At 47.2% G+C, this 15,502-nt stretch overlaps 1 protein-coding gene across 4 annotated transcripts in view; it reads left to right on the top strand.

The window, feature by feature from the left end:
* Positions 1-15,091, top strand: part of ZHX2 (zinc fingers and homeoboxes 2) — a 76,636-nt gene extending 61,545 nt beyond the window's left edge. The window contains exons 2-3 of one of the 4 annotated variants that reach the window (XR_007766046.1): positions 6,656-9,523; positions 14,696-15,091. Coding sequence is in view for 3 of the 4 variants with exons in the window: in XM_050891521.1 (XP_050747478.1) it covers positions 6,844-9,342 (2,499 nt within the window). In the remaining variant the exon portion in view is untranslated. Of the gene's footprint in view, positions 1-4,368; positions 4,426-6,655; positions 9,890-14,695 lie in introns of those variants that run through there. The other 3 variants (XM_050891521.1, XM_050891522.1, XM_050891520.1) reach the window with 3 other exon arrangements.
* The last annotated feature ends 411 nt before the right edge of the window (positions 15,092-15,502 follow it).

Genomic DNA, 15,502 nt, shown 5'->3' with positions numbered 1-15,502 from the left:
AAAAGCAGAGATGCTCACAGGGAGACACGCTTTTGAGTCCTGGGGGAGCCAGGGACCCACAAGCTTGGGAGGTTATGAGAGGGAGAGGACTGTTGTTGAAGCTAGCCAGAAATGAACAGACCCACTGAGGTCCATCGCGGTGTGGTTGGTCACATGTCCTGGAAAGGGTGGCAAATTCTTCAGGTCAGGAAAACAGTGGTGCAGGTGGTGCCTCTGCTTTAAAAGCAACCTGCAGTGTTTGCAAGGCGGTGGGCAGCCAGGCCTGGCTGGCATCTGAGGGCAGAGCGTGGCATGGGTGTTGAGGTTTGCTGAGATCTACTTACTGTGTGACAAAGTGGGATAGTATCCCAAAAAAACCCAGGGACTGAAAGACTTGTGTCCCTCAAGTCCTTGCTAGTGAGCTCTGGTTGGTGCTGTTCTGTGCACCTCCTCTGTTGCTCCTGCTGCGTCCCCAAGCTGGGGAAGGAGCATGAGAAAGCTGTAAGGAGGAGTTTGTACCTTTGTGATATTAAACATCATGTTCAGACATGGGGGAGGCTTTGGGGGAGGGCAGGGAGGAGTTAAATTACAAGGACGTAATTTGCTGTTGTTTGTCCTGTGTAGCAGAGAGGATGCTCTCCATGGAGAACAACCTCCTAAGCAGTAAAGCAATAAAATGCTTCCACCCTCTTTAAACATCAGCTGGCCCTTGCAAATGAAACCCCCTATATTTCTGTGCTTATTTGCAGGTATCCTCATGGTGGTGGTTTTCCCACTGTTCATTTTTGGATGAGGCTAGGTGCTGGGAACTCTCTGCTAGCACAGGGCAGAGCAGACGATGCAGTGAGATGAAAAATAAGAAAGATTTTATTGGCAAATCACTACAGTGTTTTTCTCTCTGGTTGGTTGGTTGGCTCTTTAAAAAGAAAAAAGGCAAGGTACCTCTGTGAAAAGTAAAGATCCATTTGCACTGGGTGGGGGGTTCAACCTGTTTCAGCCTCTGTTGTATTACTTTCTTCCAGCCCTCAGCTGGAAGCAAGATGCAGCACGAAGTGGTGATATTTCTGGTGCACTTTTCCCTTTCTGCCAAAGTTAAGGTTTTCCCTGCTTTTTAATTTGACATCCCTTCAAATTTGGTTGTCTTTGGACAGCCTTTTTCGGACTCACTCATGTTTTGGGGTACGAGAGAAGACAGACAGCATCTCACCCTGTCTCTCCACTGCCCTACCACTTCCCCAGCCGTGACTCGCGGGGGTTTGGCCGATGCTTTGTGCAACTGGGCTGTGTCCCAGCTGCCATGGAAAATCCTTGCTCTGCCACCACCTTGGAGGAGCCCGTGTGGGAAGAGCACTGCAGAAAAGGAGTTCAGTCTCTACCCAAATATTTGCTTTTTTTTGGGGGGGGGGGGGGGGGGGGGGGGGGGGGGGGGGGTGTAAAACTAGCTGTGTGCACAAGGGAAAGATGGGAGAGAGTGAAAGGATTTCAATGTTCAGCAAGAGAAAGCTTTTTGATTTATTTTTTCCATCCCTTTGCTTGAACTGTACAGTTATCTGTTGCTGCTGGAAGGTGGCATTGCTACACAGGCAAACATTTTCCAGAGTCAGCCAGGCCTAAAAGCATGGTTTATTTTCCTTGTGCAGTTCTCCACAGTTTGCCCGGTCTCGGGCCAGGCAATCAGGTAGGAAATCTGGCATTATCTCAGTGGTGCACAGTGTCACCAAATCAGGTCCCACTTGTTCTCACGTCGGATGCTCCGGAGCCATTTTGACGGGGGTTTGAAAGATCAGAGGACTGTGGCTGGGTTATTTCATTAATTAAACAAATTTCAGAAATTAAACTAAAACCAGACTAGGGCCTCACTTGTAACTGCTGTGATGCACTTTTGGGGAGATAGATAGGTTTAAAAGAACGTGTTGCTTCTGACCTGTATGCTCCCGTCCCGGATGGCTTTGCTGAAGCAAAGCAAATCGAAAGCTCTTGTTCCTGCACACAGGCTCTCTGTGGTTTGGTTTGGACCTCATTCGTGACGGCAGCTGCCTGCTCAGAGCTGAGTGCTTTTGTTTTTCACCTGGTTGCCTTTTGCTGCTTTGTACATTTGCTCATTTAAAAAAAATTTTTTTCAAAAAATTAGATGGTTTTATTTTTTTCAACCCCCCGCAGTATGGCAAGACAAGCAGGAGATGTGGCAGGTGAGCTGGAGGGGTGAGGGCTGCCTTCCCTCTCCAGCTCCCAGAGGACTGGCTGCTCACAGGGCAGCCACCAGCAGCACCCCAGCACCGCATGCCTGTGGACACCCCACAGTGGCAGGAGCCCAAAGAGGAGGTCAGTTGTCCGGGGTCCTGTCCATAACAAAACATAGAGTGAACCAGGCCAGCTTTAGGGATAGAGGTTGACCTGTCCATGGTGCAGCCCCGTTCATCGAGCATCAGATGTGAATTTTGCCCCTTGAAGTGATGCGTGTGCCGTGGACACGGCTCAGGTGATGAAGTGTAGCTTGGGTTCCCATCAGGATGCACTGGTTGCTAAGCCTTGGCTGTTGTTGAGGGGTATCTTCTCTCCCCCCTGCAAATCTTGGTAGTCCTCGCTAGCTGGAGGAACAGCCACCTGCAGGTGAAATCCAGAGGTTTGTGGGGTCAGGTTTGCATTTTCCCCTGCCCGCCGACCTTCAGTGGAGCAACAGCCCGGGAGAGCCGCCTCGCTCCGGAATCGGAGGAGCTAAAGCGACATCATTTAGCAGCTTTGTCAGGAGCAACACCATGTATTTAAACCTGTCTGCTGGGGCTTTGACGTTCCAGCGAGCAGCTCACGTTTGAAAGCTGTGAGATGGTGCTGGTGCTCTCTGACGTCCTTGGAGGAGACGTGGCAGCCTGTGTAAACGTATGTGATGCAGCTCCTGGAGATGTGCCATGGGGGGGGGGGGGTGTCCGTCCTCCTTAGCAACTGTGTATTGATTTATCCCAAATGACATCCTTACCAAGGTCCTGGAGGGGCTGTGGCTTGGAGGTCCCAATAAACTCTCCTTGCTCATGCAGGTGTTGGGCCTAAATTCCTCCCCCTCTTTCAGGACACAGGTTGAAGGGACAAAGACGGTCTCTGGCTGGTTGTGAACCCCCGAATTGCACATCTTGGACTGAAACTCATTTGTGTTTGTTACTAACCTCCAAAAAGAAGCATGTGACTTGGGCTTGATTTCTATGGTGGATAGTGATTCTCATGTGGTAGAAAAACTATTCGAAGTGTAGAGTTAGCAAACCAGCAATTAGACATGCAGAAAACCACTCTGTGGAATAGAAGATGGAAGAGAAGCAACAATCTGTACAATTTTCTAGTAAAACTGTAGCAGACAGAATTTTTCATCTGTCCAACCATTTATGTATGTTTGGAGGGACCTCGGCCCTTCCTCCGTATCAGAGCATCCTTGCTTGGGGCTGATCCGTATGTCAGCAACTGAATGCAGCGGAGAGCTCGCTGAGCTTCCAGAGACTGGGGAATTCAAAACATTTAGTCTGACTTTTAAGAAACCTTTGATTGATTCAAAGTTGTAACCTAGATGTTTCCTGTTCTCCACTCTTTCTCTTCCATCCCATTCCTTTATCTTTTTGTTCTTTGCTCTTTCTTCCTTTGGGGGGTGGGGGGTGGGGTATTCAGTGAAATATAAATAAGCCTTGCTCTGTCTCTGATGTCTTTTGAATTTTCTTCCTTTTGCTGATGTTGCCACATGAATTTTGCAGAAGGCCATACATCAGAAACGGAGCAGACCGTTAGGTGCAGCTGTGTGGCCTGGGAGGGAGAGCGAGCTGCGGAGGAGCATCCCGGGAGCTGTGGCTCCATCCTCATCTCCACCACCCTGTCCCAGGGCACTGTCTTGCGCCTTCCTTCCCTCGTCTGTGAATGTCAATGTCACGAACGCAGTGGGATCTGCAGGGCAGAGTGAAGTGACCTGATCACCTTCACCCTGTTTCCAGCAGCAGCCAGGCTTACAGAGCTCATTCTGCCCATTTCTCTCACCTTTTGGCCTGTTTCAGCCAAATTGGGTACAAGGGAAGGAGCCTCAAAGAGAATTAATTTTCTGCAAGCATCATTAAAAACGGGCGGCCAGGAAGATGGGTGTTTGGACAGTTGCGTGTTTGTCTCTAGCTTCTGATCTCGTCTGCAGTGGGATGCAGCAAGCCACAGATCACAGCTAAAATACTGTGCGGGAGGATGATTGTGAGGGGAAGTAGAAGGGAATTTTGAAGGAATATGTGGAAATAATAGAGAATATTCTGTGTAATCTAGTTTAAAGGTCAGTCAGCACAAATCTGTAGAAAACCAGGCATCATTTCTTCTACTGTTCATCTGCTTGTTTATTATTAAAAGGGAGAAGGAAAAAAGGAAACAGAAGAGATGTTGGCTTGGAGGTGCTAATGCTTTGAGGAATGACGATGACAACGTTGGTGATCCCAGGTTAGAGGCAAATGGCACTGTGTCGTCCTGACCGAGGCAGAGCTGTAAGCCTGCAGGCAGCCCCATCCCTATTTCACAGAGCTGAGGAAAGATGCTCCATTTCCCAGGGAAGCACCCGAGCTCAAATGCGCCCTTGAAAGTCAACCAGATGCTCCAGTGCTTCACTGAATCGGAGTGTGCGGGAGCATCCCTGGTCTCTGTCGGGGCTGGGAGGTGCGGAGGCAGCGGTGGCTATGAATGCAGAGCACCATGCGGTTATGCTGGGGCATCTGCAATATAACAAATAGCGTCTCTGCACAGCATCTTCTCCATGGTGCGCATTTAGCGTTTCACAGCTTGCGTTTTGCGAGAGCCTTATCTGTGAAGCTGCTTCACGGAGAATTCGCGTATGAAGTGCTTCGTGTATGGAGAATTGCTTCACGCTGGGTTTTGAGTACATGGAGCTGGAAGCTGCCATTCCTGCTCTTATCCCCAGCTGGAGCTGGTTCCTCTGGCAGTGTATCATTTAGAGTTTCCATATATACAGGAGTGGTATGATCTGTGACGGGCAGAGTAGCAGCAATATGCTCTAGAGACCGGCAGGTATTCATCAGCTGCAAACAGAACTGAGAAGTTAGCGGCTGCTTTTACAGCAACTATTTCTGGCTCTTGTGCCAATGCACAAGTGAGAGGAGCAGATTCAGGGACAGTACTGAGGTGGTTATAAACTGTCTGCTGATGTTGGATGTGTCCAGATGTAACTGCAGTCCAATTTTATCCCATTTGATCTTCATGTCTGCTGGGTACTGGATGCAGCTCATCATTTACAGGCTTCACAATAAGAAAATCTGCATTTGGTTAGACATGAGATCATAGAATCACAGAATGGTTTGGGTTGGAAGGGACCTTTAAAGACCATCTAGTCCATCCCCCCTGCCATGGGCTGGCATGTCTTTCATTGGTTCTCTAGTTCAGATTCTCAATTTAATACACTTCTACAAAAATCAGTGCAGGTCTTACCCACTCTGCAAATCTCCACATTCAATCCTCCTCCAGTTTGTAAACCCCAGTGCCTCCTCCACCCCATCCCAAGGGCTGCAATCACTCCTTGATTGCAAAAGATGAGTTTTCCATCAGGACTGGAAGTATTGTGAATCCAGAGCCCATCTGATCTGGAAAAGTAGCAAATTGGAGTTAAGGATTGATTAGAAAAAGCATCTTATCAAATAGGAGAGTGACCTTTTTTTTTCTTTCCTTTTCCAATTAATGAAACTGTTTTGACAACTAAATTGCCCTCCTTCCCTCCACGCACTGCTGATGAGCGCGGGTAGATCCTAAAACAGCTGGTGAAGTTTTTGTTTGTGGTTGTTCTGACTGATGTCAGCCTCAGATCCTTTTAAAAATATGTTTTACAGTATTCTTGCATTTGGGAACTTCCAAAACCACTTTGACTTGTGAATCATGCTTAAAAATGGATTTTTTTTAATTCTGTAGGGAGTGAAGTGAACAAATCAGGGCTTGATGAGAGTATCAGCAGGGTCACAGGAAGGGACCCCATTTAAAAGGTATCTAAGGGCTTCTGTGACTTTTGCTAGCTACCTCTGTCAATATTGAGTAAAAAGTGGTGTTTTAAGGAAACTTTTGTTCCAGAAAAGACTTGATAGGCCTCCATAGATCTGCTGCAGTTTCTTTGAACCCACCTCTCATCAAGACACAGCCCTTTGAAAGTGTTGATTTGCATTAACTCTTCTTTCTGCCTTACTTTTACACCCAAGGCAGGCCGTATAGCTTTATTTAGAAATCCCCCATCATTAGTAACCACCATCATTTAGTAGACATATTTACAAGGTAAGTGACAGTGGGAAGTAATTAAGTTTAATATAAATCACACTCAATTTCAAATCTGCAGGCTTCAAAATAATAATTAATAGAAACTACAGCTTCTATAAAAAGATGCAGTATTTATAGCAGTATCTTCTTTCTTTTCCAGCTAAACACATTGAGCCTAGTGGAGATTAAAGTCTCCTGTCTGTTCATCTTACTTGTTTCAAAGCCATTGTCTTCCCGTGGCGCACTTCGTTGCAAATTACCCACTGCTTTTATTCTTTGTGGGGTTGATGACGGGGGGGGGGAGGAAGAGTTCAGCATTGTCCAAAATGGCCTTGTAAATGCGCATATCTTGAGCTGTGGCTTTCTGCTAAATCTGTGTTTTTATAGATCAGTGCCTAACGATGTGTACTTTGTTTCACAGGTGTCATGCAGCTGACAGGTCTACTGGTGGAGCTGATGGTCACAGCCAGGGTGGAAATTCTTCATTAAACAAAAGAGAGTAAAATAATCAAGGAAGGTTGGAGCTGTTTGCAAGATCTATTGAGTTGATTGCTCGCCCTGTCAAAAAAAGTCATCATTTGGGACAACAGCCCGCTGCCAGCGGCTGCCATGGCTAGCAAAAGAAAGTCAACAACTCCCTGTATGGTGCGAACTTCTGAAGTCATGGAGCAGGAAGGCGCCGAGGGCGTAGAAGCTCCTAAAGAGAAGGGGGCTGGCGCACCGCAGCAGGACTCAAAAAAAAATTGGCCTTCCGAAAGCTCAGTCAAAGACTGCGAAGTGGTTGAGGCAAAGCCCCCAGCTGAAAATCAGTCTAAGAAACCCCAGGGTGGTTATGAGTGTAAATACTGCCCTTACTCAACACAAAACTTAAATGAATTTACAGAGCATGTTGACACTCAGCATCCAAATGTCATTCTCAACCCCCTGTATGTCTGTGCTGAATGCAACTTCACAACCAAAAAATACGATTCTTTATCTGACCACAACACAAAATACCACCCGGGAGAGACTAACTTTAAACTGAAATTAATTAAACGCAATAATCAGACTGTTTTAGAGCAGTCCATTGAGACCACCGCTAACGATGTCACTGTCACAAGCGGTGGGCTAGAAAATGCAGAGTGTGATGATTCGCTTCATGGGGGAATTAGTGCGAGTAAAACGCCAATGATGAAACTGGGAAAGCCTAAAGGGGAAACCAAGAAGGGTCCCAAAAAGCCAGAAGAGGGAGTTACAGAAAACCACGTGGATGGCACTGTCCCCCGCATCATAACTGAAGCCACTGAAGCTATTGCTTGTATAAATGGAGACCTTCTCCATGATGTGTTAGCCCATGTTATGCCCTCTGTACAGCTGCCACCAAATATTAACCTTGTCCCCAAGGTCCCAGTACCTCTGAATAGCACCAAATACAACTCTGCACTGGACACTAATGCAACCATGATCAACTCCTTTAATAAATTTCCTTACCCAACGCAAGCAGAGTTGTCGTGGTTGACAGCAGCATCAAAACATCCGGAAGAACAAATCCGAATCTGGTTTGCTACGCAACGTTTGAAGCATGGTATAAGTTGGTCTCCTGAAGAAGTAGAGGAGGCGAGAAAGAAGATGTTCAATGGTACTATCCAGGCAGTTCCCCAAACCATCACCGTCCTGCCAGCTCCTTTGACAACTGCAAAAATGCCCCAGCCCATCATCCAGACAGCTTTGCCCTGTCAGATACTGGGCCAGACCGGTCTGGTTTTGACTCCCGTGTCAAACGGTTCAACTGTTTCCTGTTCACCAATTACACTTGCTGTTGCCCCGAACCAGGGGCAAAAGAGGACGATACAGACCTTATCAAGTGCCCCGGAGGCTAAGCGTCCTCACGTAGTTCAGGTGCCTGAGCTTCCTGCCAAGTTGACTGCTGTACCACTGACACCAGCCAGTGAGCGAAAAAAGACGAAGGAGCAGATAGCAGAGCTGAAGGCCAGTTTCATGGCAAGCCAGTTTCCCGACGATGCAGAAGTCTACCGGCTGATAGAGGCGACGGGTCTCTCCAGGAGCGAGATCAAGAAGTGGTTCAGTGACCACAGGTACAGAAGTCAAAGGGGCATTGTGCACATCCCTGGCGATGCTTTAGGGAAAGATCAAATAGCACCTTCAGCTGGTCGACACGGCCGTTCATTTCACCCATACACAGATTTTACTCCCCAGAGATTCAAAGAGAAAACCCAAGAGCAGCTTAGAGCCCTTGAGGAGAGTTTCCTAAGATGCTCTTTTCCTACCCAAGGAGAGTTGGACAGGCTTCGAGTGGAGACTAAGCTGAGTAGGAGGGAGATAGATTCATGGTTCTCAGAGCGGAGAAAGATAAGGGACAGCATGGAGCAAGCTGTCTTGGACTCAATGGGATCATACAAAAAAATTAAAGAACAAGGAACTCCCAACGGTGCAATAAGCCAGGCAGAACTGCTAAGTAGCTCTCAGCTCCCTGGTGCTTTATCTGGGTCCTCCACCACATTTAAGAAAACCCAAGAGCAGATTCATTTACTGAAAAGCACATTTGCAAGGACCCAGTGGCCATCACCCCAGGAGTATGACCAGTTAGCATCTCAGACTGGGCTCACAAGAACTGAAATAGTTCGCTGGTTCAAGGAAAACCGATCTTCACTAAGAACGGGGTCGCTTAAATGGATTGACCAGTACCAGCAGCAGTACGTTGTTGATGGTCATAATGAGCAAAGCCAGAAAAAGGGATCAAAACACATCGAGAGTCCAAAGAATGGTAACGAGGTGTCTCGGCAGCATTACCAGGAGCATAAAAAACTGAATGAAGAGAATGCGGGGAAACTAGTGGTGAGAACAAAAAGAGACTGCGAACCACTGAAAGACTCTTTGTTGGGGAATCAAGCGGAGAGTACAGATAGGTTGGAGTGCAACAGCCACGACGGCCACGGCAGCGAGGAGAACGAGGAGCCAGCAGAGGTCAACTGGGTGGAGGTGACGGTGGGTGAGGATGACGCTGCATCGGACTGTACGGACAGCTGGAGCCAAACGGCACCCGAAGGCCAGGCAGAGCTGGCGGACTTTGACTCTGAAAGTATATCTGGAGACAATTCCCACGTATAGACAGGTAATGCTGATGGTGCCCTGTTTCTCTGAGCCTGCCTCTGTCTGGGTGTGCTTCCAGCATCCTGTAGCCCCTCTTCAGTGTAAATCCCTGGAGCCCATCCCTGCCGGATCCTTGTGCCTGCTGGATGCCTGAACAAAAGGGAGACCCATCCTGCTTGTAAATTAAAGGAACTGCATGGTAGGGGAGGGGTTAGTGCCGTTTGCCTTGTTTTTTGTCTCCTTGTGGGTCAAGTCCTGGATAAGGGAGATTTTTTTTAAATTTTTATTCTTTTTTTTGGCAATAAGTGATTAAACCTTAAACTTTCTGGCTTTAAACGATCTATGTAACCTCTGCAGTGCTTGATGCAAAAAGTAACAGCTGAACCACGTGAAGAAATAGTAAGTAACACCAGTTGCCAATATCCCCCTTGCTTAACAGATCATTGATCTCCCGTGAATAGAGGCTGTGCCTGTTTTTGCACCTCGGGTCCCTTTGCAGCATCCTGCCCTGCTTGGAATAAAAGGTCACTGGGGGAAGGGCCCAGGACAGAGATGCTTCTTTATGCAACAGCAAGCAAAAAAAAAAAAAAAAAAAAGTGTTGTGGGGACTGAAGTGGCTCATGCAAATGTGCTGTCTTCCTCTTGCAGGTGAGAACTGCCTCCAGCCTCGCTTTGTTCTGCTTGCTCACTCTAGAGGCTTAGGAAATGCCCCAGACTAAGCTGTGTGGGTGTTTTAGCAGCTCTTCACAGGATCTTGAATTTGAAAGCAAGCTGCCGAGCCTTTCTTTAAGGGGGTTTTATACAATCTTTCACAATGTGAAAGGGCATGTTATTTGGAGCCCTGAAGCCTGTTTCTGATCACAGTTGCACAGGTATAAATCTGCAGCAAGCACCGTCAGCATTTCTTGACTTGCATGTTGAATTGAGTTCACTGGAGCCTGTAACATTTTGTGCTCAGTATAACCGAGTCTCTCTCTCCCAAATTGGAGTCTCCTTAAACTAGAACTTACCCCAGAGAAAGCTCAGCACCCTGCATCAACAACCACAGTGAGAGAACATCTATTCTGGTGTCTAAGAAGTATAATATACTTCAGCTTTTCTTTTAAAAAATATATAAAATCTTTAAAAAAAATTAAAGGGGGGGGGGGGAAGGAAATACAAAAGCCAGGACTGATAGAAGTCTCTCTACACTTGCACTGAAGACTTTTACTATTGCAGGTGGCAGTACTTGGATTGAACTACTATCTGTTGCAGAGGTGCAGTTTTTCTTAGCGAGCCCTGCTGGCTAGCCTAGAGCCCTCCACTTTCTCCTTGTGCAGTACTTGTCCAAAGTCTCCTGGACATTTTTTCTGAGTTGAAAAGGGAAACCCTGCAGTGGTTTTATTTTGAACTACGAATTGTGTCGGCTAATTTTGAGAAATGTTATCACAGCATCTGTATCACAAAGTATCTTAAAGCTCCAGACTGCAATGCAAGGCGCTGTCCTGCGTTATGCTTGCAGAAGTTGGTAATTAGGGATGTGAGGAGCAGCTTGTGTTACCTGTGTGGCAAAAGCAGAGATTAAAGGAGGAAGGACATGGGAACATCAGCCGGAGGCACGCTGGGGTGCCACTGTTGTGCAGCCACATAAGAAAGGAGAGCCAGGATTTAATCTGCCTTTTAAAATCAAATGCGTGATGAATAAATGCGGTGTGGGATTTTATTTTTGTCTCTAGGGTTGTTATTCCAGATCATTTCCCCCTTCCAGCTATAAACGTTCTTACTGAGGAGAAGGGAGCACACCAGGGGCTAGGAGAGGGAATGAGGAGGAAGGCAGGAGAGGGGGTTTGCGTGAAACCACTATTTCTTACAAACCTCTTGTACCATGAAACCAAGGTCTGCAACAACCCTCTTCCAGCAGCGTAGGTTTGGTGCCTGCATTTTTGTGCTTGCGAGCAGTGTAGGGTCCGTTGGGGTGAACCTCCTGCCTTTGTGCCCTGGCACAGATGCTGACCATAAAGCTCCAGGGCTGTGGAGGTGCTCGAGTGTTATCAGAGAGGAATTTTAATAAGAACTTTGATCTCGGTTAAACTTTTGCTGGGTTATCCTTTTGATGAGGAGCTTTCCGGTGGCTGGTTGTAAAATGCATCTCCTGAGAAGAGATGCACTGGAGCAGGGCTTCCGCTGCGAAGACCATGCAGTAAGATCAGAGGACCATTTTGTCCTCTGCTCTTTGCCCATTTCTCAGCATGCTGGCCTGGGGACTTGACAAAAGCCCAAAGTCTTTTTCTCTTTCATTTTCCTTTATTCTCCCTGTAAGTCTCAGCCCAGAAATGCAAGTGCCTGCTCTCTGGTGCCTGCATGGAGGCATTGTCACAGGCGTCGTGACACAACAGCTGGAAGCTTTATACCCCACGCTGACGGGACCCCTGGAAAAATCTCAGCTACTGGTTCCTTCTTCCTTCAGGATAAGCTTTCACTTTTTAACTTTGGTGTTAAAGTAACAAGGCGTTATCTTAGGTGACATCCAGGGTATGACTCAAAAGCAAAGACTGTGTAAGACCTGACAGAGAGCTTGTTTCTGCGTGTTGTCATATAAAAGTCTGATTTTTCCTAACATCATACTCCTCGGTACCTTGGAGGGGTCTTGTCACTGTCCTAGCCGCACGTAAGAGGTGGACTGAAGAGCTGAACAAGGGACTTCTCCTCTTGACTCTCACACAGCCACAGTCATCATGTGAAACTTTCACTGCTGAACCCTACATCACGCAGAAACATGCTCCTTTGATATTCATGGTGTTGCTATTTTCTCAGCTTGATGTACAGTTTGAAGTGAATGTTTTTCAGTGATCAATCTCCATACTCCTGTTGTTGGCTGAATTTGTGTGCGGCTTCTGTAAAACCTGAGCTCTTCCAGACCATCTTGGTCACTCTCTGCTCTGGTGTGTAGCTTTAGGAGTTTCTGAAACTATTAGGGAGTATTTGCATTACAGGCTAGGCAGACCTTATGCCTTATAAAAATTTTTCAAAACTGATCCGTGTTTGGCAAATTCTGCTGCTGCAGCTAGTGGGAGTTTCATGAGCGCCTGGCCTCAGCGAGAGCAGGATCCATGCCAGGCTCTGAAATACCATCACCGGACTAAGAAGAGGCTCTGTTACTAACTCCGTGTCTGAAGCTTTTGGCAAAATTGGATTTATTCCACGAAGCAGGTCAGGTTTCCTGAACAGTGAGGCTGGGAGACCTGACCCCGTAGGTACCGAGGCCTTCAAGCTGGTGAGTAGCTGCTGTAGGGTGCACTGAAGCCATCACTGAAAATGCTCCAGATGCTGCATAATGAAGCCTCGCATCCCTCTTGTAATGAGGCCCAACTGCTCTATCAAGAGAGAGGTTTAGCTCCCTTTCCATCAATAGAGATATCCCTGCCTTCCAACAGCACGGGTCAAAATTAGGTCTGTTGTCCCCATTTGCGCAAGCCTGACAAAAAGAAACTGGTCCTAAATTAAATACAGCAAATTGCAGCTCAGACATGAGAGCGGGACCATAGCGTGCCAGAGTGGTTGGCAGCTACCGCTGGCTTTCTTCACAGCGTTGTCTCCCTGTGGGGTTTTCCCAAGATCAGTATTTCCTCAGCCTAGAGCTTTTGTTTTTTTCTCAGAAGCATACTTTTTTCCCCACCACCACCTTCCCCGCCGTAAACTCTTTTTTTAGAGTTATCTTATGACCTCCATTTTAAGCCCAAACCCTGCAAGATGTAGGCACCAAAGTCCATGGCTCACGGTGGGAGCGAGGTAGGTGGACACCCCAGAAGATGCGTACCCTGGCTCTTGATGGCTGTGACCACTGCTCTGTGGAGATGTGCCAAAGGAAAACCACGTCTGGGAGTTGCACACCAGAGAAAAAGAGTCCGAAGGAAGTCACCCCTTGCTTCTGCTGTATGCATCGTACTGGGCATCAGAGGTGGTCTGGGTCCTCTTGCTGTCTCCAACCCTTTTGCACCACTGCGGGAGCTGAGATCACTCGGTTGCTGGTGGCCCGGTGCATTCCTCGGTGTCTGAAACTGGTAAAAGTGAACACTACTGGAGTTTCCCTCCCTTTTGTTCCAAGTTCTCATTTTTGTTGTGGTTTAGGGTTTCATCCATAAAGCTAGCTATAGTGCCTGTTATGGGTGTTGGGCTCCAAGGCACCATCCTGAAGTCAGTGTGGGATTGACCAGTGGTTTTTGCAGAACTCGGGTCACCCTAAAGTATTTCAGGGAGTGAGACCGAAGTATGGAGGACTTGCCATTTTCCCTAAAACCAGTGAGGCATGTCGGAGACCCAAGCTGTAATGCAGTGAAGGACTTCAGAGGGGGAAGCAAAACCCAACGCAGCAATTAAAATTTTCCACTGAGTTAGGAGGAGCAGGGGCATGTTTGAGGAAAGGTCGCAAGGATGGGGAGGACTTTTGCCTTTGATGTTGGTGCAAGCCCGTGCCCTTTTACTGGGCTCGACCGCATTGCTTTCTGCGTTGCAGATGCCAGACAGAGCTCACTGCTTTTGTGGGAAATAAGAGACCTCGTAGCAACATTCATAAAAGGTATGAAATAATGGGTTAGTTCAGGTTTCGGTAAGCACTGGTGCAGGATGGCCGAGGAGGATGGTGCAGGAAAACTGCCTCATGCGTGCAGCTCCAGTCCGAGTGGGTGCTTGCACTTCTTGCACGTTTCCACTTCAATGGGGAAAAACATGCTGAAGATAATCCCTGTCATAGAGCCCTTGCTCTGTGCTGGGAACTGGGGATACATGTAGGTGGGTGAGTATTTGAAGGTTGATTTTTTGGGGGGTTATTTTTTAATCTCTGGTCCGTGGTGCAGCCTTTATGTAGGTGCAGGAGTCGTAGCGGAGCCAGGGAGCTGCTCTGCAGAGCACAGGCACATGCAATTTTTTCCATTGTCTTGCAGTTTGTATAACTATTTTCTAAAATCATGCAAAAAAAAGTATTTAATGAGAGGATTTACCAGGGAAGAACAACCTGAAGTCTTCTTGCCTTTAGCACCATCCATCCTGTGGTCACGGAGTAGCTGCCCCCAACCCATGTGCACATCGTCTTTGAGCCAGCATGAGGATCTGCCCGGGGTGTGTAGTACTGAGGGATCAGCAGAGTCAAGGCTGGGCTGTATGTCCCTGTTAGAAATCTATAGGGTGTTATTAGCTGGGTGTTATATACAGCAAAAATCCAGCACCCTACCGCAGTATCAGGCTGTGATAGGGATAGGTTTCAGGATATGGTTAATACAAAATACAGTGCTACTGCATGTGCAGGGATGTAAACTGGACACCGTGTTAGTGGACAGCTCAAATAGTTGTTCATAGTGCCTTCAAAAATAATATGCTGCTTTTATAATTTTTGCAGGGGTACTCCTCAGCTGCACTGTCCTGACATTGAAGGGGAAATGCTGTCTGAAAATAGAAGAAAACTCTATTTTCCTGCCTGGGGTGAGATAGCGTGTTGCGACTCCAAGTCTCAAACTGCTCTTGCGGAGGCACAGTGAGAAATACTCTCGTGGAGCATCATCATGGGATCGTTTATAGTGCCAAAGTCCTACTACTGCATTAAAAGAGAAAAGAAAGAAAGAAAGAGAAAAGGGTCCTTGTACATAGGTTTCTCCTTAGCTTCTCTCCCACCCACTTTCCTGCCCGGCCTCTTCCTCTACTGGAACAGATTTGTACAACGTGGAAATTTTGTTAACTTTTTAATAGGTGCAAGTTATTCTTGCATATAATGCCATTGCAAAATTTGGGGGTTGGTTTGGGGGAGGGAAGTGTCTTTTGTGGGGGAGGGAGAGGAGATTTTTTTTCTGAAGCGTTTTAAGACGGATTTGCAATCTTGTGGAGTCTTGTTGGTGCAGATCAACATCTGAGCCCAGATCCCCACCCCAGTTTACATTTCAGCCCACTTAAACATGTTACGGGGTTGGGGAAGGCTGTTCTGGAGTGGTTGGAGTTTGGTTTTTTTTCTTGTTGTTTTGACTTTTTTGTTTTGTTTTATGGCCACCTGCTACTGGTTGAAGTATTTAAATCTCTGCTTTTCCGTGCTCCTACAAGGCAAGTCTTCTCCAGCTCCTGTACTTCACTTTTCACAAGCCAGCCTCAGCTGTGGGTCTCTGAAGATGTGGCTAGAATGCCTTTTTTGCGGGGGGGTGGTTAGTGCTTTTTGTTT

This window comes from Gymnogyps californianus, chromosome 2 (assembly GCF_018139145.2).
Source record: "Gymnogyps californianus isolate 813 chromosome 2, ASM1813914v2, whole genome shotgun sequence".
In the NCBI taxonomy this organism is placed as follows: Eukaryota; Metazoa; Chordata; class Aves; order Accipitriformes; family Cathartidae; genus Gymnogyps; species Gymnogyps californianus.
This window is presented reverse-complemented; position numbering and strand designations above follow the sequence as displayed.